Genomic DNA, 22,744 nt, shown 5'->3' with positions numbered 1-22,744 from the left:
TACCAAAAAAATTAGCACTTGCCTAATTTTCCTCCTACTACTTACTATCGCCTTGACTTTTCTCTGATAAACTGAGGTAAAATGTACAACATGAATAGGAGGCAAGTGAAAGGAAGACAAGTTAATTCAGTATTGTTGATATGTGAAAATACCTTGGTATGTAACATGCATGCTTATTAACCCAGGTTTTAGTAAAGATATTTCAAGTGACTAAACTATTATATTCATAGCAGCACCTTGTTTAACTGTTCAAAAAGTGATCAAAGACAACTGTTTAATACAAATGACTGGTCTGCCTAGATGAGGTTCAAGGAATTTCTTTTTTAACAAAATGGTTAAAATAATTATTCCATGAAGAATACTCATACCCTTGACTTTTTATTAGGAGTATAAGCTTTTGAGTTGGTGAATATTAGGCGAACATCCTTATAAAATTCCAAAGGACTGGCATAGTTTCCTGCTTCCAAAGTTTCTTTCACAGTGCTGAAGTCCATAGGAGAGTCTATAATATCTTGATAATCCTAAAAGTATTAACGTATGTTATCATATCTAAATCTTGGCAACAGTGTTCAACAATACACATGAAGAGAGAGGTTTGTTTAGCATAACTAGATACTATATAACCTCCATTATGCTTTAGAAAGTACCACCCAAACCACCCCAAACCAAAATGAGTATATCACAAAGGAGAGATCTTTGATGCCTCTAAAGCTCCTAGAAGTAGAAATAAGATAAAGAGGAACCTTAGCTCCTATTCCCCTTTTTCAGATGCAAATGGCTGTGCAAGGATACAACAGAGAACACAGATCATTAAAGAAGCTTAACTCCTGTCTCTAGCCCTTGAAGAGTCTCCAATGCAAAGAAAGGTATGAAAGTTCTCTAACAACTAACCCACTCCCCTCCCCACCCTGAAAAGCTTCTCTCCTATGGCATGGAATAATATAACTAAACATTTTCAGGATTCTACCCTCTATCAAAGTCCTACTGTCTATAAGGGTCATCACAATGATTCCGAATTCAATTTGAATGTTTTTAAGGAACACATTCTCTTATTGTTTCATCCTGACCTCTAATCCTAGCAAAAATTAGACCTATGTACTTACAAAGGCCAAGGTAAAAAAACCTTTAGTGAAAAAGTCTCAAAATTAAATTTCTCCCAATTCATGCAGAATTATGAAACAATAAATCATCATATTCTCTGCAAAGAAGACATCAAAGAACAGGAAGAAAAAAATCCTCTTAAAAAAAAAAAGCTCCTCGACTTGGTCCCTCTCTTACCTTCAAATGAGGGACTAAAAGGGCTCCAAATGCATCTTTTGTTTAAGTCATTTTAAAAAAAAGTAAACTTCTATTCAGAATGGCTTTTAAGGCCATCAATTCAGAGCCCAAAAACCACAGGGAAAAAAAGCCGTCAAAACTTGATGACTGAAAACCATAATCCAGAGCTTATTTAGGAAGGTCTTGGGTAGATAAATGCTGTACCAGTCCGACCTTAGCTCTTCTAAACAAACATATGCCTTTGTGGAAATGGAAAAGAGAAACTTTAAAGTAGAAATCCATTAGAAAAAATGGCTTGCAACTTTTTCTGTGTAATTTTTTTTTAAAGGCAAAGAAAGGAAAGGACAGAAAAGCTACCGGATAGTTTGTCAAATTATAAGAAGGTTCATTGTAATATGGAAAAAAATCCGTTTTTTAAAAGCTTGTTTTTGAAGTGGCTACTGAGCCCGTGCCATAAGAAGAAGAAATTCCTCTGATGGATTTCAGCAACCCTCCTCCTCGCTGCTGTGCAGCCAGAGTGCTACTGCGAAAATATGAAATGCCAATAATGCAAGAGTTTCCAATGAAGATTGTTATTTTAGTATTTACAAACAATCCTGAACTTTCCTTTCTTAATATTCTTTGATATTATCCCAGATAGATAAAATGTTATCTATCCTTAAAAAGAAAAAAAGCCAAAGATTTGGAAGATTTATCGATTTCTGTTTGAAAATGCCTTTCCTGAGCTAAAATGTTTTGTTTTTTTCCAAGAAAGAATTCATGGATAGAGGAAGACATCTTGGGAGTGACAAGTTCAAGGGTGGTTCTGATGGAGAGGTTCTCAACCAGGGGAGGTCCACGAATTTGCTCTTTAAAATATTTTACTATTTCAAAATAACTAGTTACCTTTGTGAACTTACATATTGTTTTATGCATTTAGAAACATTATTCTGAGAAGGGGTCCATGGACTTCACCAGACTGCTTTTTTAAAAAATCCAATACAAATAATATTAGAAATAGCTTCTAATGATCTTTTCCTCATTCTCTCTCTCTGCTTAAAATGAAAAGTGGTACTGTCACATTGACTATGTGGTTAGGGATTACACTAAGTAAAAAGATGCAGTGAAGAGTTAAGTGGAAATGGAACAGTCTGTGCTCTTATTCACTGAACGTACACATGCTGAACTCTACTGCAATTGAAAAAAAATATTAAGAAAAAACCTATAAAAGAAAAACAGATGATCAAGGTAGAAAACAGAAAAGAAGCACAGAAAGATTTGAGTCTCAAGGTACAGAATGTAATTTTCAGACGTGGCATGCACAGGCATTCCACGAGTCAGTGACATTATCAAGGTTTGAACTGAAACTTCCTGTACATAGAGTGAGACAACGCTGGTTCTCACCGAAGGAAGCACACTCTTACCGGGTAAGACAACTGATCCACAGGTTGTTGAAAGGGCTCGGAGTCTTCACGTTCATAAATGAGGCTCAAAAGTTCTTTACACTGTTTAACCCATTCAACAGGAGTTGCTTGGATGGAAGTTTTGGGTGGGCATCTTACCTAGAAGTTTCATGGGAAACTGCATTTAAAAGCTAAGATTATAGTCAATAACAGGGATCTCTTCATTCTAGGTACTCAAAAACTTTCTGTAAATGATCTTCATTTAAAAAGAAATTATTTTCCTTGTTTTTTTTTTAATAATATCCAAACAGTTAGTAAGCCTAATATATATTACCATGTTCTCCTCTGAAAATGGAGTTTAAATAGGTTTACTGCTTTAAGAATATACTTCATGGAAATTCTAAGCTTAGAAACATTCTGACCTTTGGAAACTGCAAAAGGTAAAGAAGCACACTTGCAAGGCCCCCATACATCCAGGCAACTCAAGTTTTCCATTCTAACCCTTAGAACAACATTTACTTTTTACTGAATCAATCCATTGTACAGACATACAAATTTCACTTTACAGTACCTTTTCATGAATTCCCTCAGCTTTCCAAGGGAAAAAGCAACTTAAAGAAAATTATGCATTTACTAGTGTGGAAAATCTGGGAAAAAGCATTTCCTTCTCCACAGTTAGTTCCTTTACTTACTGTTATTCCAGAGGATGTTCCAGGACCATCGGAATCTAAATCTGGCACTTCCACCACCTAGAATTTAAGAAAATAAAAACATGATACCGAAAATTTTAAAACTACTTCAATAATTATAAATCTACAACAGCCAAAACAGTCCTCAAAGGTTCCTTCCTTGGTGACAAGCAACAAAAGAAAAGCTTCAGGGGGTGCTGAGAAAAAAGACTTTCTTCCCCTCCCCTCCCCCCCCTCCTTCCTTCTCCTCCTCTTCCTCCTCCAATCTGAGAGGCAACAACAGAGAGAATCATTAGCAATGATTGTTTGCTAGCTGGTGAAAAAGAGCAAATAAGCGAAATGTCTGCATTATTACATGTACGTACATGTGGACATACATACATATAATTACTGACTGGCTGATCTCAATGCTTTACAAAGTCAATTTTCATTAAAAAAGAAAAAAACAAACACAAAAAAATCCCACCCCAAAACATGAATGTGCAGAAGTATGTGCTACAATTTGAGGATGTACTATAGGAAACAAAGCTATTTCTACAACAAAAAAGCTTAACTTAGGGTAGTACATGCCCATGGAGACAGCTCCTCAAAATGCAGGCCACATGCCCCAGGAGGATGGAAATAAATAACCTCCCTAAGTGCTAGTACTGCAAAACCAAGCCATAAATCAACTGAAACTGGCACAAATCCCTTCTCATAAAGATGGGCTGTTGAATCGGATTTATCCTAATTAATTTGGGAGTTAAATTCTGTGCCACATTAGCTGCAAGAGAACTGCTGCTATATCCCAATAGTGAGCCAAGTGCTAGGTGAAAAACAAAACACAAGATTATGAATAGGATAATTATTTGTGTTTCAAGGTAATAAAAAAACCAAATGGAATTTTCTCTGTTTTCCTAATTTTAAGAGCAATAATATCTAACTCACTCCACTAATACATAATTACATTTTTCAGTCTCCTATATTTTCTAAGAATAGTGTAAGCTATATACACTGGGGCAAATGAAGACACCTCATGAAACAAGTCAAATCTCTCAAAACTGAGGTCAAAATACTCCAAGCTTATACCTATTATCAATAAGTAAGAAAATTCATACAAATTTCAATTATCTTAGTCAACGTTCTATCAAATAAACGTTAAGAAGTGTTAAATGCATTCTTTTCAAAAGGCTAAAAGCTGAAATGCTGATTGTTCGTTACTGAAACCTCTTAAGTGATAATAGGTTAACAGCTGACCTGTCTTTGAACCCTAGTAACTTTGGAATGTCCTGCCAAAATAGAGGTGAGAGTTTTAATTTTAAAAGGATGCAGGTGTTAATCAAACAAACTGCTCACAGCCAACTAAAACACATCCATTTTAAGCAACGTTAAGAATCATTCACTTTTTTTTTTTGACATTCTTACCTCATTGCTAACATCCTGGTCCCCATCTTCCTCGGTACTTATTAAATCTTCTGCCTTAACTTTATTATATGTAGACAGAATATCAGTACAGCTCTGATCCCTGCAAAACAGGAGAGCAAACCAAAATTTGGTTCATATGACAACTTTTAAAATTAAAAAAGTTTGTCCCCATGAAAAACCAAATTATTCTCTTACCCAATAAAGCGAAGTAAAACATCAGTTACAACTTTGGCTGCTTTAACTATAGGACTGTCGGGCTCATTGAAAGTCCTGGCATTATGTTCAATGTATCGTACCTCCCACATCAATGCTGATATTCTCCTGAATAAAGGAAAACTTATCTGTCAGTTGCCAAGAACAAGTACATTTATGCTGATATTCTAGAGATAAAAAAAACATCCGAAATAACACTTTGCATAACATATGAAAGGTGATCAAATCAATGTGCACGATTGACATGCAAACAGAAAAACAGTGAAGAAGAGATTGTATAGGCATAGAACCCCAGACGCATGACTAGGGTACAAGAATCCTAGCCTGCTGCCAAAATTTGGGATAAAAATGAAATTAGTGTGTCCTGGGTAAGAAGTGATTTAGAGGGGTATGGAGGAGATAGAGAAGATGCGGAAGGGGAAGACAAATTTCTCAAGTAGTAGGAAAAGAAAGAGAAAAGAATGCCAAGGAACATGGTTTTAGAAGCAACAGTTCTTCTAACAGTTACTTTTAAAACACATAATAATACATCATGGGTTTTTTTTTATGGGAATCAGGGGTCTATGTTAACTGGATGAAACTGTGATGAGTCATTTTGCACAATTCCTTATTTGGTACCATAACAATGCAGACATTATTGTATCAAACTAGCTCAAAAGAAACACATGACCAATGTTTTGTATTTTCTACAAAAATTATAAGGACTCAACTAACCTATAAAATCGGTTTTCAAGTCTCCGCCTAATTGTGTTGAGGTCGGTCGGATAAGCAACTACAGTGCAATACAAGGGGTAGGCACTAAGGTCCACGGGAACAGCAAAAGGGCTAGCAAAATCTACAAAGAACCAAGGTTAAAGAAGGAAATGTTAAAAACCAAATGACATTTCTTTTAAACAAATGAGATCCATCTCTCATGAATGCTTACAAGAAGAGGGGATGATACAGCTACGCCCTGAAAAATGACGATGTGACTACATCATAGGTCAATTAGTTGATATTGCTTTCAATGTGTAGAAGTATAAGCTTAGAAGAAATAAAATCTACCTATCCTGATGTAAACTTCAATATGATAATTTGGTGAAGAACACCAAAAAAAAAGATCAAAAGGGAAACTATGAAATTTGGCTTCAATGTCATATTTAAAAGAACTCAGTAGCTGTTTTGTGGGCAAATTCCATATTTCATTAGTCATATGCTTTATGACATTGAGCAAAGCATGCAAATAAAAGAAATGACTTATCCAATCTCTCTCCCAACGAACCCGCCTGAACCAGAAGTAACAGTCAGGGGGCAAAAATCTAGGGAGACCTATCTCCTTATTGCCAGCCACACTGACATGGGGAAGACAAAGGGACCATTACTATTGGGCCCCAGAGAATATCAGAAAAAAGCACAGCAGTCATTACTTTAGCCAGGCACTTAAAAGCACTAATGTTAAAACAAAAATCAGCTTCTTCCCTAGAAAAAGCAATGTGTAATTGAATACAGCAAACTGCGACATTAGATTCCATTCTACAGAGCAGAAACGAGTTCCCTTGGTCTCATACGTCCATCATACCCAGGGTAAGAAGATGGTCGATGCCCTGAATAATCCGTTCACATTCCTCATCTCTAGAATGAGCCCCCCATTCTCCTTCTTGAGGCCTGTAGAGCAGAGCAGTCAGTTCTTCCTGAGATACAGGGACACCAGCACCAACTTCATCTGGCAAGGCAGCTTGTGGAAAGAATAAATCAGAAACAATTAACTTGTAATCTCTGGGGAGTGCCATGTTACTTTCAGAAGGAGAATGAATTTTCAAAAGGATATTTACTTCCTTCTGGAATTGGTTCCATGTCCCAGGGGCTCATCTTTTCTCTCTCGTTATTGTCCCAACTATTAAAAAGCAATAAGACAGAAATCAAATTTACATGCACATGTTTTCATAGACGTAAGATAGAACCTTCTGTGTGTTATTTGAAAAAGTACAATGCAATATTCTGTGCGAGATCATTTTGCCTACACAAAAGTAAGCCCCTTAAGAAAGAAACATAGGCTACTGACAGTGACCTTCAACCATGAAGTTCAGTCTACTGAACTTATCGCCTCCTCAACCCAAATTTACATCTAATACTGAGTCAAGAAGAACTGAAAGAAATGGCCACTTTGGGAACTGTGCTTTTTTTTTTTTAAAGGCAATTGGGGTTAAGTGACTTGCCCAGGGTCACATGCTAGTAAGCATCAAGTGTTTGGTATGAGGCCGGATTTGAACTCAGGGACTCCTGACTTCAGGGCCGGTGCTCTATCCACTGTGCCACCTAGCTGCCCCAGGGAATTGTGCTTTTAAGAAACAACGGTAAATTTTGTAAATTTCTTCATTCTGTGAATTAAATTACTCTGCTGTCTTTAGTATGAACCAAAAAGTTAGGAATATCTTCTTTTCCAATCTGCAAAGAGTGAACCCCCAAATCAAGGTCTGTTAAAATGACTGGAAATCATTCAAAATTTGTTGGAAATAAAATTATTAGAAAAACTAAGAAGGAAACAGCTGCAGTGTGTTCATCACAACTCCTCAAATCACAAAATTAAATAAAATGTTGGCTATATATTTCTTGCTACTGTCATCAATTACATCAAATCACATGATGACATTTGAGCAAGATGGTCTTCTTTTAGAAAGAAAACAATCCTTGTCTAATACAGATAAAAACATAAAAGAGAAAAACATGAGGAAGGAACAAACAGTTCTAGTTACAGTCCCTTGCTTTACACAATGGACCAACCATTAGGTGGTTAAATAATAGTTTAATATTCTCAGAGAAAAAAATACTCAAGGAGGTGTATAAAGCCCATGTATTTATACACTGTGGCACTAAATGTGGATGAAAGGCCACTGTAATTACCATACTTACTGAACACTGTAACACTGGAAGGAACTGTCAGGATACTCTGGTTGGAAAGGCTGTTGACTCTCCACAGTTCCAAACCACCATGCGTCATCTATTATACTGCGAAATCTGTCACCTAAAATGTTTGTTAAAGAGAATCGTTAAAAGGCACTCATCCTTCCTGTTAAACAAACGGAAATCTACATATCTACAACTGTAAGGATTCGAGGCAAAGACATTTCTGAGATAACTTCCAGCACCAAAACATCTTAAAATTTTTTAGCTAATTGTAAGTCATTTCTAAGCATTTTTTCAAAAGGTATTACTTTTTTTCTATCTTCTTAAATGTAGAATACTGAAAATAACTGACTGTTTTCTAGACATGAGTATCTATTACTATTAAATAATACAGTTATGTTGGCTGAGTATTCCTCCTCCAAGTCACACTGTCCAACGTCACATCTGCTTTCGCTGTGCCTGCATCTAACAGGCCGAACACTGCCTTTTTACTAGCTTGCTATGGGTCAGAAATTCAGAAAACTAAGTTGGTTAAGAATTATAGGTTAGATACACATGAATGAGGCTCCAGGTAAGCTGGATAAGAGTGCATGGTTTCTATATAGGAACTTGGTAGCAGTTTCTTCAAGGAAGGAAGTTTTAGAGGTGAGGAAGGGAGTATTATTGTGGAAGGCATCAAGACTATATACATAATCCCAATATTGTTCTAGGAACTTGAAGATGACCTCTTTTAGGTTGGGTGGGATTCCAGAGGAGGATTTATGAGAGGTCCTGTATATGGATCACACAGGTAAAGAAGAGGTGACATTTGCACCATTGCAGGAAATGCCCATACTGATCAAATCAGGAAGCCTTACTACGTAGCCAAAAAATTAAAACCTACTTTGTTTTCCTATTTTGGTTGTTTTCCAAAAGCTCTTGCAGGCTGAACTAGTTACTTCCTCTTACTATGAAAGTTCTTTATTAAAGCATGGAAGTTCTTTGCATATTATGTTATTCAACCTTTAGATTGGAAGGACCAAAAATAATCATCAATGTCATTTCATCTTCCAGCTTAGGCCGCACTATATACATATAATCCCTTTTCCCCTCTTTTAAAAAAATCAATTTTATTTCATTTCAGATCTGCATCTTCTTCCTCCTACCTCCCCCACAGAAAAAGCAAAAAACTCCCCAACCTATTAAAACACTGGCATGTATATATAGTCGAGCAAAACAAATTCCCACATTGGTCATGTACCAAAAGAAAAAAAATACAGCTCAATCTATACACTGAGTCTATCACCTTCCTTTCTTTTTCATCACAAGTTCCCTGAAATTGTGGTTGACCATTAGGCCTAAGTAGTTTGTCTTCAAAATATTGTGGTTATTATATAAAAATTGTTCTCCTAGTTCTACTCATTTCACTTTACATAAGTTTATAAAACAAGTATTCTCAGGTTTCTCTGAAACCGTCCCCTTCATTCTTCCTTACAGCATCAATAGTATTTCATTATATGCATATGCCATAACCTGCGGATGGGCAACCCCTCAGACTCCAAGTCTTTGCAACCACAAAATGAGCAGCTAGAAAGATTTTTCACCTATTGGTTCTTCCTTCCCCCTTTTAATCTCTTTGGTAATTAGACCTAGTAGTGGCATTGCCGGGTCAAAGAGCATGCTTTCCAGAAGAGCTGATCCCATACATATATACTCTTCTCCATGGTATACAGGATCACAGAATCCTAGGATCTAGATTGAACCTTAGAAGTCGAGTCTAACGCCCTCACTGTAAAAAACAAAGCAACTGAACCCCAGATAAGTCAAGTGACACAGGAAGTTAGAGGCAGAGCTAGGATATGAACACAGCCTTCCGATTTCAAATTCAGTGCTTCTGAAATTACACCACAGATAGATATCTCCATAATATCGGAATTCTTTGTTGGGGGTAGGTTTAAGAGGAAAAGGGATTCGGATTTGTGAGTTCATCAGTGGAGAAAGCTACCAGTAAGGAAATTTCCTCTGCCAATTCAGTTCACAACTAACCTGCAATCTTTATAGGAATAGAAGAACCGACTAGGGAATTGAATGAAAGATTAAGTGATTTGCCCAGGGTCACATAGCTGGTATGTTATATAGGAGAAGTAAGACCTGAATCCAGGTTGTCCTGGCTCTGTGTCTGGCTCTCTTTAGCTTCCACTAAACTAAAGGAACTGGTTAATCCAAGACCAAGTCGATTTTCATTTTGGTGGTATAGCTCATTTAACACTTAAGGTTAAAAGAAGTTTAAGAACTCAAATTAATTTCAATGAGCAATCTTGGGCTCAGAAAAAAAGCAGAAGAAACATACATTCCTTAATGTCTGTTTGCAGGGCAGAGAGAGATAGAATGCTGCTTACATCGTCAAGATGTGGTTCCTTTGTTGTCTGGTTTTGCTTAAAAGTATATTTCTTTGTTGGGGGTGGGGAAAATGAGTATGTTAGGAAATGTCAATTACAGAAAAAAAAGTATCTTCAAAAAATGGGGGGAAATACGCTCATGAAACATATCTAGTCCTGATCAGTTGCTGATAGCAGCCATAGGTACAAATTAGCATGTGACTGATTATATACAAATTATCGCATACTTGGTGAAAATTACTTATCAGTCATTCTGTAAACCACTGTAAAGCTTCTCAGCTGAATGCAATTGCTACAAATTAAGGAATCGCTTGCATCTTTAGGTAGAATTCAAACATTTGTCGTTGAAATGGATGCACTATGTGTATATATTTGTAACAATACAGTCTGTTGCTGATTATATAAACACACACATATGTGTGTATATGTTTTCTTGGATATGTATGTATGAATATCCATTTGGAATTATTATTTTAAGAAATAAAGCAACAAGTTTGAGCTCAGGGGAATCAAATGGGCATAAATTATATAGATTGAAAAAAAACCCCTGATTTGGTGTCATGCCAAAATTTTGAGAATGAAAGGATTGTTCATGGAAAGGAAACTGGCTCAGAAGTTGGAATAGTTGGACAGTTCTCCAAATGGAAAAGTATGCATGGTAAGTAGGTGGCCCCTTCTGTAAAGAATGGGGGACCTGGGTAGTAGGAGACCCTAGTTTAAAAGTTGTATAAATGATCATGGAGGACAACATAGGGAAACACACTGAGATTTCAGATAACATTCAACTCTCCTAGACAGTGAAATTTCAAGTAGAGTTTCTCTCTCTTTTCTTCAAGACAGAATGAAATCTACATGAGGAGGTATCATTAATGTGGTCAGGTGCATCTGCTTTTTCATGATTGGCTCTGACCCAAGCCAAAAAACCTGTAGTAATCAGATAGAATAGTTAGAAAAAAAAAGTTAGAAAACAAAGGCCCAAGACTCTCCTGTGTTCAGAAAGGCCAATAAAATGCTGGGCATGATTACTGTTATTATCAACTCTGATTATACAAAAACAGGGTTTCATCTGCACCTCGGAGAAATAGGGCAGCTTTGGTTATACCAACTCAAAAAAGATATAATAGAACTAGAGAAGTTCCAGAGAAAAGAAAACAGTTCCTGGCACACAGTAGGTGTTTAATCAATGTTGACTGATTGATTGGTTAATAAGATGATGCCAAAGTGGAGCTGCTGTGTGAGTACAGTCTAGACTGATTCATTTTTTTGGTTCCCAGTTCACTAATCTGGCAAAACAAGGGGCTGGATAAGATCAAGAGTTCTTAACCTGGGATCTACAGGTTTCATTCCATTAAATATTTCTAAAGGGCCATAAACTTGGATAGGAAAATAATTACAACTTTATTTTCACTAATCTCTAATAGAAATTCAGGACTTCCTTCAATTATTAATTTTTCAAAAATTAACCTTAAAAGTAATCAATAGGTTTGGTCAGCTTGCCAAAAGGGTCCATGATACAAGAAAGGTTAAGAGAACCCTTGAATTAGATGATTTAAAGACATTTATAATTTAGGTCCTATGAATCTCTACATTTGAAGATTATTCGTCTGGAAATATTGAGAATAGACAAAATTGAAGACTAAAAGTACAGACAATGTGCACCAATTAATTAATGCCTACATGAATGCCAATAATTCAGGTTTGAAAGAAGAACCCTTAGGACCAAAAAGAAGTGATTCTTTACACAATAGGTAGCATAGCTATGGGATTCTTGTTAATAGAAGTCTATTAGGTGCAGGGGATAAAAAAAAAAAAGAGGTCCAAAAAAGATTTGACAGAAATTAATGGATTTAGATCCACAGAAAATGTGTGTGCTATCCCTAAGTTTCTGAAATTATGTCACAGAGAGAAACCTATGACTTCATTCAACTTTCCTTTGTGGCAAATACCAGAATCAAAATACTGTGCTAGACACATCTCATGTCAATTCTCCCATCTTCAGGTGGACAGGTCATTTTAACTAATTATCCATTAACAAACTGAAAAGCAGTGGAGATAATAAGCTGCTACATTTATGTTATCATCATAAATACCACACCCTTTTGCTCCAATACAAATCCATTTTGAGATCTTTTAGTCAGCAACGAAAATAAAAAATCCATTTATTTACCTTTAAGTACTGCCCATAAAAGGTGGCAAAAATCTACTTACCAGTCTGCCAGTTCCTTTCTTTGGCTTCATTATAAAACTGATGGAGAACAAGGAAATCAATAACATCTGGCATATCGTGGTACCTTTGTAGGAAAAAGAAATTTATATATTTCTATAAATATGCCCTGTGTCTACCATACAATAGCTGTACACCCTGGGGGCAAGGCCTTTAACTTCTCAGTGCCTAGGCAACTCTGTGATCCTGTAAGTTAGATCAAGCTGCCAAAAAGTTCACTATACCAATGAAATCATAAATCCAATCCCTTCCCATAAAGTACAGAGGCAATACTAATAAACTCCCATTTTACTAGTGCCTGAAGGTTCAAAAAACCTTTCCTTGATAACAACCTTACAAAGTAGGCAATGACAGAATTATAAGCCCCACTTTACAGAAAAGGGCACAGAGGCAGGCAGAGATGAACTGGCTGGCTGCTCCCAGGCAGAGACTGAAGCACAGGGGTTCTGCCTCCAAGGCCAATGTTCTTCTGCCATCACTATATGCTCCCACCCATTCGAGGCCTATCAATATCAAGGCTGTCAATATAAAGGTACAAAGGTATAGAATCAGGAAATCCAAGTGTCTTGGGAGGGAAGTCATTTGAGGTATGAGGTATCACCAAGCACACAGGTGCAAAGAGTTTGACGCAGTTACGCCTAAAATGCATTCACTTTGCACCCCAAGCATACAAAGGGGCTATTTGATGGAAGCTGTGCCTAACTTATTAAACATATTCAAAAGTGATAAAATGTTCCTGTCAATTTGCTTCACAAAATTGCCACTAAAACTAAATTCACGGGGTCAGGTAAAAGTTTAGCAAAACATTAAACATAACTTAAGGTTCTAATTAAGTTGCCCAAAACTTACAATCTGGCCATCAAAATAAAAGCCACTATAAATAACAGGAGCCGCGGATGCTCTTCCTCTACAATAAGACTGGACACTCTTCAAGGGTAGGGATTTTATCTGACCCTGTAAATTCAGTTTTAGAGGTAATTTGTGTCTTGGAATTTCTTCTAATACTCACATCCCAATTGAGGAGCAAACAGGAGCTGCTATATGCTGCACGTGTAGAAGGTATTCGATAAAAACTTAGTGCTCTCATCATAGAATCTTTTTTGTCAAATTCAGCACTATGACCAGAATATGCTACTTACTTAATGGAAAAAGATTCTCCAGTCATTTTGCCTGAGATGGGATCCAGAAATGCGAGCTTCAAGCAGCAAAGTGTAGGTGGTCCAATTTCATATTTGATTCCCACAGTCTTCACAAATTCTTGCTCCTATTCAGAAGATACCAAAGAAATATTGTTTGATGTAACTGCATAACACATACATCTTATTTTATCATGAGGCAAGTCTGTAAATTGCCCATTTTCCATCACAGGGCCAGAATGAACTCTGAGGAAGAATCACATTCATTTGCTTTTTCCAAATAATTCAAACAGTTTCCTGTCCTGTTTCTAAATCTGCAGAAGAAGGCTCAACTACACAGCCTAACACCCCATGTCCTTAACTTTAATTCACCTTACAAATTCCTACTACTAAAATAAAATACATCTCTTATCTTGTCTTCATAAGAAAAATTGGCTGATTTCAATTCAACAACTATTACTAATTGTATCAGTGACATACAAAACAAGTCCTCAGCCTCTTTTACTGGATCTTCACCCAGGTAATACCCACTAACTGTGGGTGCCCCACAAAGTTTTCTTCTCCCTCATCAGCCCTCATGGATTCCATGATCATCTTTTTTTTTTTTAAGGCAATTGAGGTTAAGTGACTTGCCCAGGGTCACACAGCTAGTTAAGTGTCAAGTGTTTGGTCTGAGGCCGAATTTGAACTCAGGTCCTCCTGACTTCAGGGCCGGTGCTCTATCCACTGTGCCACCTAGCTGCCCCTATGACCATCTTTATGCAGATGATTCTATATGTCTAACCCTCTCTCCCAAACTCCAGCTTCACATTTCCCCACTGCCTACTGGCAGCTGCAACAGGATGTCCCATACACACCTCAAACTCATTATGACCAAAACCGAATTCATTATCTTTCCTCCTCCAGGGGTGGGGAACCTGTGGCCTCAAGGCCACATGTGGCCCTCTAGGTCCTCAAGCGCAGCCCTTTGACTGAATCCAAACTTCACAGAACAAATCCCCTTCAGAAAAGGATCTGTTCTGTAAAACTTGGTCTTGGTCAAAAGGCCGCACCACACCCAAGGACCTAGAAGGCCACATGTGGCCTCAAGGCCGCAGGTTCCCCAGCCCTGTGCCCTAAACCCTTCCCTCTTCCTGACTTCCCTATTATTGTAGAAGGCACCACATCTTTCCATTCATCCAGGTTCGCAACTTTAGGAGTTGGCCTAGACTCCTCACTCTCTCTCACTCCCCACATCCAAACTCTTGTCAAGGCCTGTAAAATATGGAGAACCACACAAACATCAGGAATTATTACTGGAAATAGGCACGAGGTTCATTCAAATGAAAGAACCTTGAACTTCTCTCAGCCTGTTTCCTCAACTGCAAAACAGTGATAGTAATAGCACCAACTTGAGGGTTGTTGTGAAGATCAGAAGAGATCATATTTGTAAAGCACAATGTGAACCTTCAAGTGCTCTATAGAAGTGAGCTTCCATCACAATCACCACCAACGTCTTTCCCCTAAACGCTCCTCTCACTTCAGAACTTCCTTCTTATTGCTGACGCTCCCACTTGGACCAGGCAGCAGCCTCTCAATTAGGATAAAAAGAAGAAACCAGATGAGAACTAAAAACATTTAAAATTTAAAAAATGAAAACATGACACACCCATTTCAATTAAACTCTCGGTGTCATAGGTCACTGCAGACCCCTCTGTATTATGATGACTCCACATCAGGCCTGTACAACCTGCGGCCTGTGGGCCTGCTCTACATGGACCATTCCTTCCACCGCTACCCTGGACTCTGCCCCCAGTCCCTTGGTTCTGATGGGGCTGGCAGGGCCCAGCCATCTGCAGTCCTTGAAAGGAGGGACTACTCTTGCTTGCTTTACATTTGTAACCACAGCGCCTGGTACATTATCAATACAAATTCTATAAATGTGAGAATTAGTCAGGAAATTCAACAACTACTGATTCAGTGCCCTTAAGGAGTTAATATTCTTTTGAGGGCTAAGAACATGTACACCATTGAAGAAACACCTAGCACTCTAGGTACTTCACATGTGTTAACTAATCTGATCCTAACAACTACCTCATGAGGTAGGTATATTACTTTCCCCATTTTACAGATGAGGAAACTGGGGCTGGGAAAGGGTGACTTGCTCAGTATCAAAGAGCTAGTAAGTGTCTGAGGCAGGATTTAATCTTAGGTCTTCCTGACTCCAAATTCAGCAATCTACCCACCACAGTTTTTCAACCTGAACTATAACTAGGACTTCTCTGAGATGGGAGGGTACAGGAAGTGTATCCAAGAATGGTGCAACTAAATGCATGGAAGGAGATAGAATGTTACAAAGAGTCAGTCCCCCAGTTTACTGGGGATGATGAGTCCATGAATTGGAGAAATATGGAATTCAGCTTGCAGAAGTAGGTTAGAGTCCGACTGGGGAAGGGTTTGGGAGCCATTGCATATTCTGTGTGTAGGAGTGACAGGATGCACTCTGTGTTCTACAGCCTTACCTTGCTGTGTGGAAGGGAGAGATGCTGGAAGCAGGGAGACTATCGCAAAAGTCTAGGCAGGAATTAAGAACAATAAAAACAAACCCTACACAATTGCTAAGTCTTCCAAGGCCATAAATTGTTTAATTCATTTGCAAGGGTACTTCAAAGATATAAGTTCAAGAACTTGGGAAGCTTACCCTGAGGTCCATTTTGTTCCATGGCTGTTTCTGCAAATTAACACTGTATATTTTTGCTTTTCTTACAGCCCGCACATAAGCTTCATGGCCTTGCCTAAAATATATCAGCTAAGGGAGAAAAGAAAGGTCTTAAATAAAATGTCATTTTGAAATTCTATATCCCCAAACACTCTAACAAACACCATCTTCTGTTTCTGTCACCCAGCAAAAATGTTCCAGTGTTCATCCTTGGCACTCAAGTGCTACAGGAGGAAAATGAAACCGAATGACCTCAGTGATTGAACGTCTAGGTAACAGCAATCATTCACATACATAAAGAGACAACACAGTGCCAAGACAATTAACAACCATTCTAGAAGTGAATTTTCATCAAGTCAGATCTTCCTGCATGACTCCCTGCAACATTATCTGCCACGTGTAACATAATCCGTGCTCCAAACACACAACCATTAACAATGAAGATCTGCTATATTCATAGTAATAAAGGGGATGAGGTTTCACTTGCATAAGACAGCCAGATAAGAGTCCAGTGAAGAATGTCAACTGCCCAGTAGTATAAATCCATATACTGTAGAACTACGGAAGTTATATAGAGGCTCCTACTTTCTAAGAGCAATTAAAGTGTTGACTTAATTTTTGATTATGGGGACCTATACGGTTTGGAACTGCATTACCCCGACAGTCCAAAATAAACTAAAAGAAGAGAAATCAGAATTTAAAGGAAGTAGGCAAACGGGTCAGTAGTTACCCAATTTTGGATAATTTCTACCACACCAGGTTTGTTTTGTTTTGTTTTGGGTGTTAATACCATGATCATGCTTATTCGTTTGGAATTCACTCTTCTTTGAGATAATACCTTGAAAATCCATCCCTAAGTGCCTTCCACAATATGTCCTCTCTAGCAGGGATGTATTCTGTGCATATTGCCGAGGTCAGGTCCAGCTTCTTTTCCCACCTTGATTTCCCTGAATGCTACTTCCACTTCCATCCAACATACTGACAGACCCAAATGCACTTCTTACATTACTATCAAGTAGGTGAAAAAGTGCCTACAGATACAGCTGTGAGATCAGTTTGTTGTTCTCTTCTGATATTCACTTACAAAAAAATGCTCGTGGGCTGAAATGGCTTAGTTGAGGTTAATGTAAAGTTTCTACAGACTCATTTTCCCCACTGCTGAGTTTGTACTTTCAACTAGTGCTATCCATAGCTGCCATTTTTATTTGCAAGGAGACCTAAGTGTGTTTTGGTTAAAGAGGTTTCTTGGGTTTCTTTTGGTCTCCTTGTGAATGTTAATCAGTTAAACTTGGCAAAGAAATGGTAGTAAAGCTAGCCTTGATGTTCATCTATTTCTCATTTTTCAGAATCAATAATCACTAACATCTACTTGATTATAGACATAGCACTAGTAACAGCAGCTGGGTCAAACAGGACATGCTGGGATTGCATGTGGTACTTTTTAATCTTTACTTTCATCCAACTTGATCTTAAATTTGACCTTTGCTCTGATCAGCTGATCTGACTGTATAATGAAAACTAATTCAGAAATGACTACCACATCAGTAATCAGTCATTTTTTGGTCTGAACTCTGAAATAAGAGTTTTTATTTCATCTTTTTTTTAAAGCTATTTGGAGTTTGCTACATCCAGGGCTTTTGGGCAATCTTCCTAAAGAAAGTCTGCATGGCGTGCAGGGATGAGGATGTGAAATAATCTTCAGCCACTTGCCCTCTGTATTATTTATTCCCAAACCACATATTTCAACATGCCTTCCACCATAGTCCCCCTACGTCTAACTCTTCCCTGACATCACCAAGTAGCAAACTGTGTGGAACTGGTTGGGAGGACACAGTCAAATTTGCTTGACTGTATACTCATTTGTTATATGGAAAGAAGGGGAGAGAAAAATTGAGATACTAATGCCAAGAAAGAAACATTAAAATGAAACGAATATTAAAAAATAGACAGGAAAGTACCAAAGAAGTTTCGAAGTGGACAGAGACAAAGACACTTGTTACTAGGGTAAAATATTCCTATTTGTTAAGTTCATAATAAATAAAATTTCAATTTAAAAAGTGAAAATATCAGTCAGGAGTAAGTTGTCAAGTTCTTCATAGAATTTCTCTACTTCTTTAACCTTGGCAACACATTGGTACAAAAACTCTCACTAGCTTTGTGAATCTCCCAAAGCATCATGAGAACTGCAAATCAAGATGATCAAGTAGCCCATTCAATGATGTTTCTCACTGCCTTTGGGGCATGATGCTGCCAGCAATGCTGCTCCCTCCGCTGGTTTTTCTGACAAAAGCCTATAACCTACTCTTTTATTTGGCTTAATGTCTTCCTATGTGACCAAAATGGAAGGGCTTCAGCTCCTACAGCAATGTATCAGCCAGCAGGATATTGACTCCACTGCAGGTGGAACAAGGTCTCTCATCAAAACCAATGTTAGTTATGTTAGTTAGTTATGTTAGTATTTGTAAAACGGTCAAAAAATTATAGGGTTCTTAAGACCTTTTGCACTAAACAAAATATTTAAACAACCAAAACTGATGTTTGGCAAAGATGTAATATGTATTTAGGTACTCTGGCACATCTAATTGTCCAAACACAGTCTTGCAAATAGGGTCCAACATTGCAGAAGTGCCAATACTTTCAACATTCCCTTGCTCAACAAAAGGTGTCCTTGGCTGATTCATAACAGTGTGGTAGTAACCCAAAATCTTCCAAACCAGAAGAGTATAAGCTCTCCCAAAGTTCTGCCTGAGGTTTCACTAACATGTTGGAGAAACTATACAAACCTTCTGGTGCTTCAGAGACAACATCACAATTTTTATAAAGAAATTTAGAGCTATGACTTCTTGTTTAGAGAGATTTCATAAATTTTATACTAGCCAATTACAAATATGGTTAACTATATTTATTAATTTATTCAATAAAATACCCAAAAGGAAGGAGTGGTTTTCTTTGGTTTTATTTTTTGGAACTTTTCCAATTAAGTTAAGTTAATGAAGTTCTGAAAAATGCCAATCTTCCAGAATTAAAACTTGCATTTAGGATCAAATTGCAATAGCTGCTTTTTTAAATTTAAAAGAAAAAACACTTAATTTTTATTCTAAGCTGAATCCAAATAAAATGGGCATTTCCATATACATAGATAAGAAAAAGAAAACTGTACATGAAACTGCAAATCTGTCCATATCTTGCTTTTCTTTGGAAATTCACAATGTAAATTTCAAAGCTTTCTCTGAGTCTTTCTGCCTTTCCTTTTGTTCTTGTGTGCACTTAGAAATATCTTCTCAATTCAACTATTAGAAGTGAAGTCACCAGAGAAAATAATGAATAGTTTTCATGACTATGCAAGCCAATCAATAAAAGTCACCTCATCTCCCATCTGTGGAACTAATGGGGAACGGCGTGGGATGGTATCCAAGATCCACTGCGGTGCAAGCCACTCTTCACTGGGTTCACCTGTTACAGCAGGCAGTCCACTAGGTTTCTTAAAAATACAAATGAGACATCTATAAGTTATAAATACATGGATAATAACCTATCAAACATTAAACACAGCTGGTCCATAGTGTATCCTAACATTTCATTTTCAAGCTTTTTCTTTCAAGAGTTAATGAAAACTTTCCTCACAATACAAGTCTTTCGGATGCTACCCAAATTAAAGCAAGAAATACTAATTATTTTGAAACATACACTATATCTTTAATACAAGTATTGCTGTTCTATGACCGTACATGAAATGAAATGCAATCCATAATGTTTTTGCTGATGCTAGATCTCAATCTATCAATGAAAGAGGCAACAGAATGATTAACTATAGTATTTTAGATTTAAGGAAATGGAGGGATCACACCTTATCACCAGGGAACGCTAAAAATGACAAATAAAACTGTCACTAAAGAATGAAAAAAATGCAAATTAAACAAAAAAAAACAATAGTAAAGGAATTACATACTGTAGAATTTACTTTTTGCTGCTTTTCCAAATAGAGGGGGAAAAAAATTCATGAATTCCAGACTATTAGAGAAAGGATTCATGCTATCTGAATATTTTAGAACTGTGAATAACAACTTAAAACAAGCCAAAGAATAAAAACTACCTTTAGAGAACAGAAAAAAAAACCCAAAAAACACCACCATCTAAAACCAGTTACATGTTCTCACAAAGTAGATTTTAAATCCATTTAGTCTTTCAGTACTAAAAACATATGAACGACCAAAAACTTCAGCTTTCAAATTCCAGACCTTTTTTCTTGTCTGTTTTGGTTTACTTTTCTTTTCTTCTAGTGATTTAGTATCCTTTAAATTTTCTTCCTCAGAGCTGATACATATTTTCCGTGTTGTCTGTCTGGTTTGTCTCTTCGGAGGTTGCAGATTAATTCCAGCATCTGCTGTCCAATCAGAATAATCACTTGATGAATCACTGCAAATAAAACAAATGTACAAAGAGCTTAGTAATGAAGAGCAATTGTTTGGTTCACATTTAAATTTGACATGTTCATTTTTAAAATGTATACATGGTTGGCATTTGTACTAGCATAAAGAGAAAATTCATTACTGTATTACCAAAATTATTTGTATGGAGATGTTTTTTGATAAAAAAGGTGGCATGGCAGCTAAGAGGATCCATAAAGCAGTGCAACTGGCTGCCGAAACAGGTTCTGATCAGACACTTTCTAAATAAATATAAGTATTATTTCAAATATTACTCCCAAGGTGTCTGTTGAAACTGAAATACGATTCATGTGTGTAGTGCTGAGACACATGCGATTTTAATTTGTACTTCAGCAGATTCATGGAACTTTCAGGACTCATCTCCAACAAAATTGAAGAAGAATTTGGAATAAACATAGTTACAAGTACCTGGAGGAGCTTTCCATCTGCCACTCGGCTACAACATCATCTGCAGACGCATCACTAGTGCCTCCAGTTTCCTCTTCCTGCAATCAAAATCAAATCAAGTCTTCACTGTCTCTTCCTGGTATGATAGCTCAGTCAGTTCTGCTATAATGTGTGTTTTGAAAACTCCCAATTTGTTCCAATATGACTGATCTATTAGAGAACATTTGGAGCATAATGCAATTTCACATTTGCTTATGTGAAATTTCATCCATGAAAACACATTGAGAACATAGAAAACTGCACCACTTCACACTAACTCCCAAGCTGCACCCCTAAAGATGCCCACTTCCAAGCAAAGGGCAGGTCTTTTTCAAGGTTAAGTACCACATTTACTGGGTTGGTTGACTGATCCAAGTGACTTCAGATTCTTGAATTGATGTTTAATATTATTTTAATATAGTTTAACAAATTATATGGCTCTGATGGACTCTGAGGGCACATTCTTAGACTTTTATTTTTCTTAACCACGATATTGGCAAACATGAAGATATGCTCTCAGTAACTTCACACATTGTGACTGAAAATCCATTTATACCAGGGTGGAATATTGTAACAATTTCTTTAGTGTCTCTTTAATTAGGTCATTCTTAAAGTATCACATACATGCTACTTTAATTGTTACTTCATCAAAATTCTTGTGTTCTTGCTTCAACTGAAATGAATAAATGGGATAGGAGTTATTCACCTACACAGACAGGTTATTTGGAGGTGATTGGAGAATGTGCTCTCAGTGCATTGTCTTAATATTTTTTTTTAATGGGGAGATAATTCACAGAGATTGGGAGATAATCAATCATGATTACAGGAAGCTCTGTGCACTTTGTGTTACTCTATAGATTTTTCATTTGGCATTCCTAAGTTGGTCACTTTCAATGTGATCACCTGGTTTCCAAAATTGGTTGAAGTTGATAAAACATCAAAAGTCAGCCCACATTTAAAGAGCAACCTGGCTCAGGGACATAAGAGAAGGCCTGGAGTGCAGCCTGGGAGAGCAATGAGACAGTGCCATATTTACTGCATGTCTTCAGATGCAGCAGGAGCTATGGGCCGAGGAAAGTTGGTTCATACCCCTCCTTCCCCCTTCAGTCCTGAATCCTGAATCCCCCAGTAGCTGAAGATTTTGCCATCTTGGATTCTGTGGGAATCAGGGGGCAGGCTGAGCAGCATCCAGACACTGTTTGACACTGTAGGTGTCACAAATATTTATTGTAGGATTCATATGTTTCTTAACCATTCAACATGTATCAAAGTGTGCTATCATTTTTATTAGGTTTCTTTTTTATAAATTCCACTGACCAAGGTTCTGAGTGTTGACCCCCAATTCCAAATTTCCCCTAAGCCCTATGGTTTTTATTTGCTCAATTTTGTATAGCTTGGTGATTTGGAGGAACACATATCACTTGATAGCAGAAATGACTGCATAACAAAGTACTGAACAACTTGTGTCGCAGGAAAACTCCGCAACATTTTAATTAAATGTTTGCAGGATTTCTTCTATGTATCTTTGTGACTGGATTTAGTACATGCTTATAACTAAGCACAAGTTATAATTTCAATAGCAACT

General features: G+C 37.2%; 1 protein-coding gene across 5 annotated transcripts in view; it reads right to left on the bottom strand.

Moving 5' to 3' along the window:
- Positions 1–22,744, bottom strand: part of BRWD3 (bromodomain and WD repeat domain containing 3) — a 126,380-nt gene that overhangs the window by 21,623 nt on the left and 82,013 nt on the right. For 4 of the 5 annotated variants that reach the window (XM_020964534.2, XM_078147919.1, XM_078147920.1 and 1 more), the window contains exons 22-36: positions 21,142–21,218; positions 20,524–20,701; positions 19,650–19,766; positions 16,268–16,375; positions 13,591–13,715; positions 12,436–12,518; positions 7,856–7,967; positions 6,778–6,839; positions 6,525–6,680; positions 5,681–5,801; positions 4,949–5,074; positions 4,754–4,853; positions 3,353–3,409; positions 2,682–2,819; positions 369–521 (exon numbers count right to left, since the gene is read on the bottom strand). In XM_020964534.2, the coding sequence (XP_020820193.1) occupies positions 369–521; positions 2,682–2,819; positions 3,353–3,409; positions 4,754–4,853; positions 4,949–5,074; positions 5,681–5,801; positions 6,525–6,680; positions 6,778–6,839; positions 7,856–7,967; positions 12,436–12,518; positions 13,591–13,715; positions 16,268–16,375; positions 19,650–19,766; positions 20,524–20,701; positions 21,142–21,218 (1,713 nt within the window). The remainder of the gene's footprint in view (positions 1–368; positions 522–2,681; positions 2,820–3,352; positions 3,410–4,753; positions 4,854–4,948; positions 5,075–5,680; positions 5,802–6,524; positions 6,681–6,777; positions 6,840–7,855; positions 7,968–12,435; positions 12,519–13,590; positions 13,716–16,267; positions 16,376–19,649; positions 19,767–20,523; positions 20,702–21,141; positions 21,219–22,744) is intronic. The other variant, XM_078147921.1, reaches the window with a different exon arrangement.

The sequence above is a fragment of the Phascolarctos cinereus genome, unplaced genomic scaffold (genome assembly GCF_003287225.1).
Source record: "Phascolarctos cinereus isolate Bilbo 61053 unplaced genomic scaffold, phaCin_HiC Scaffold_8;HRSCAF=390, whole genome shotgun sequence".
In the NCBI taxonomy this organism is placed as follows: Eukaryota; Metazoa; Chordata; class Mammalia; order Diprotodontia; family Phascolarctidae; genus Phascolarctos; species Phascolarctos cinereus.
This window is presented reverse-complemented; position numbering and strand designations above follow the sequence as displayed.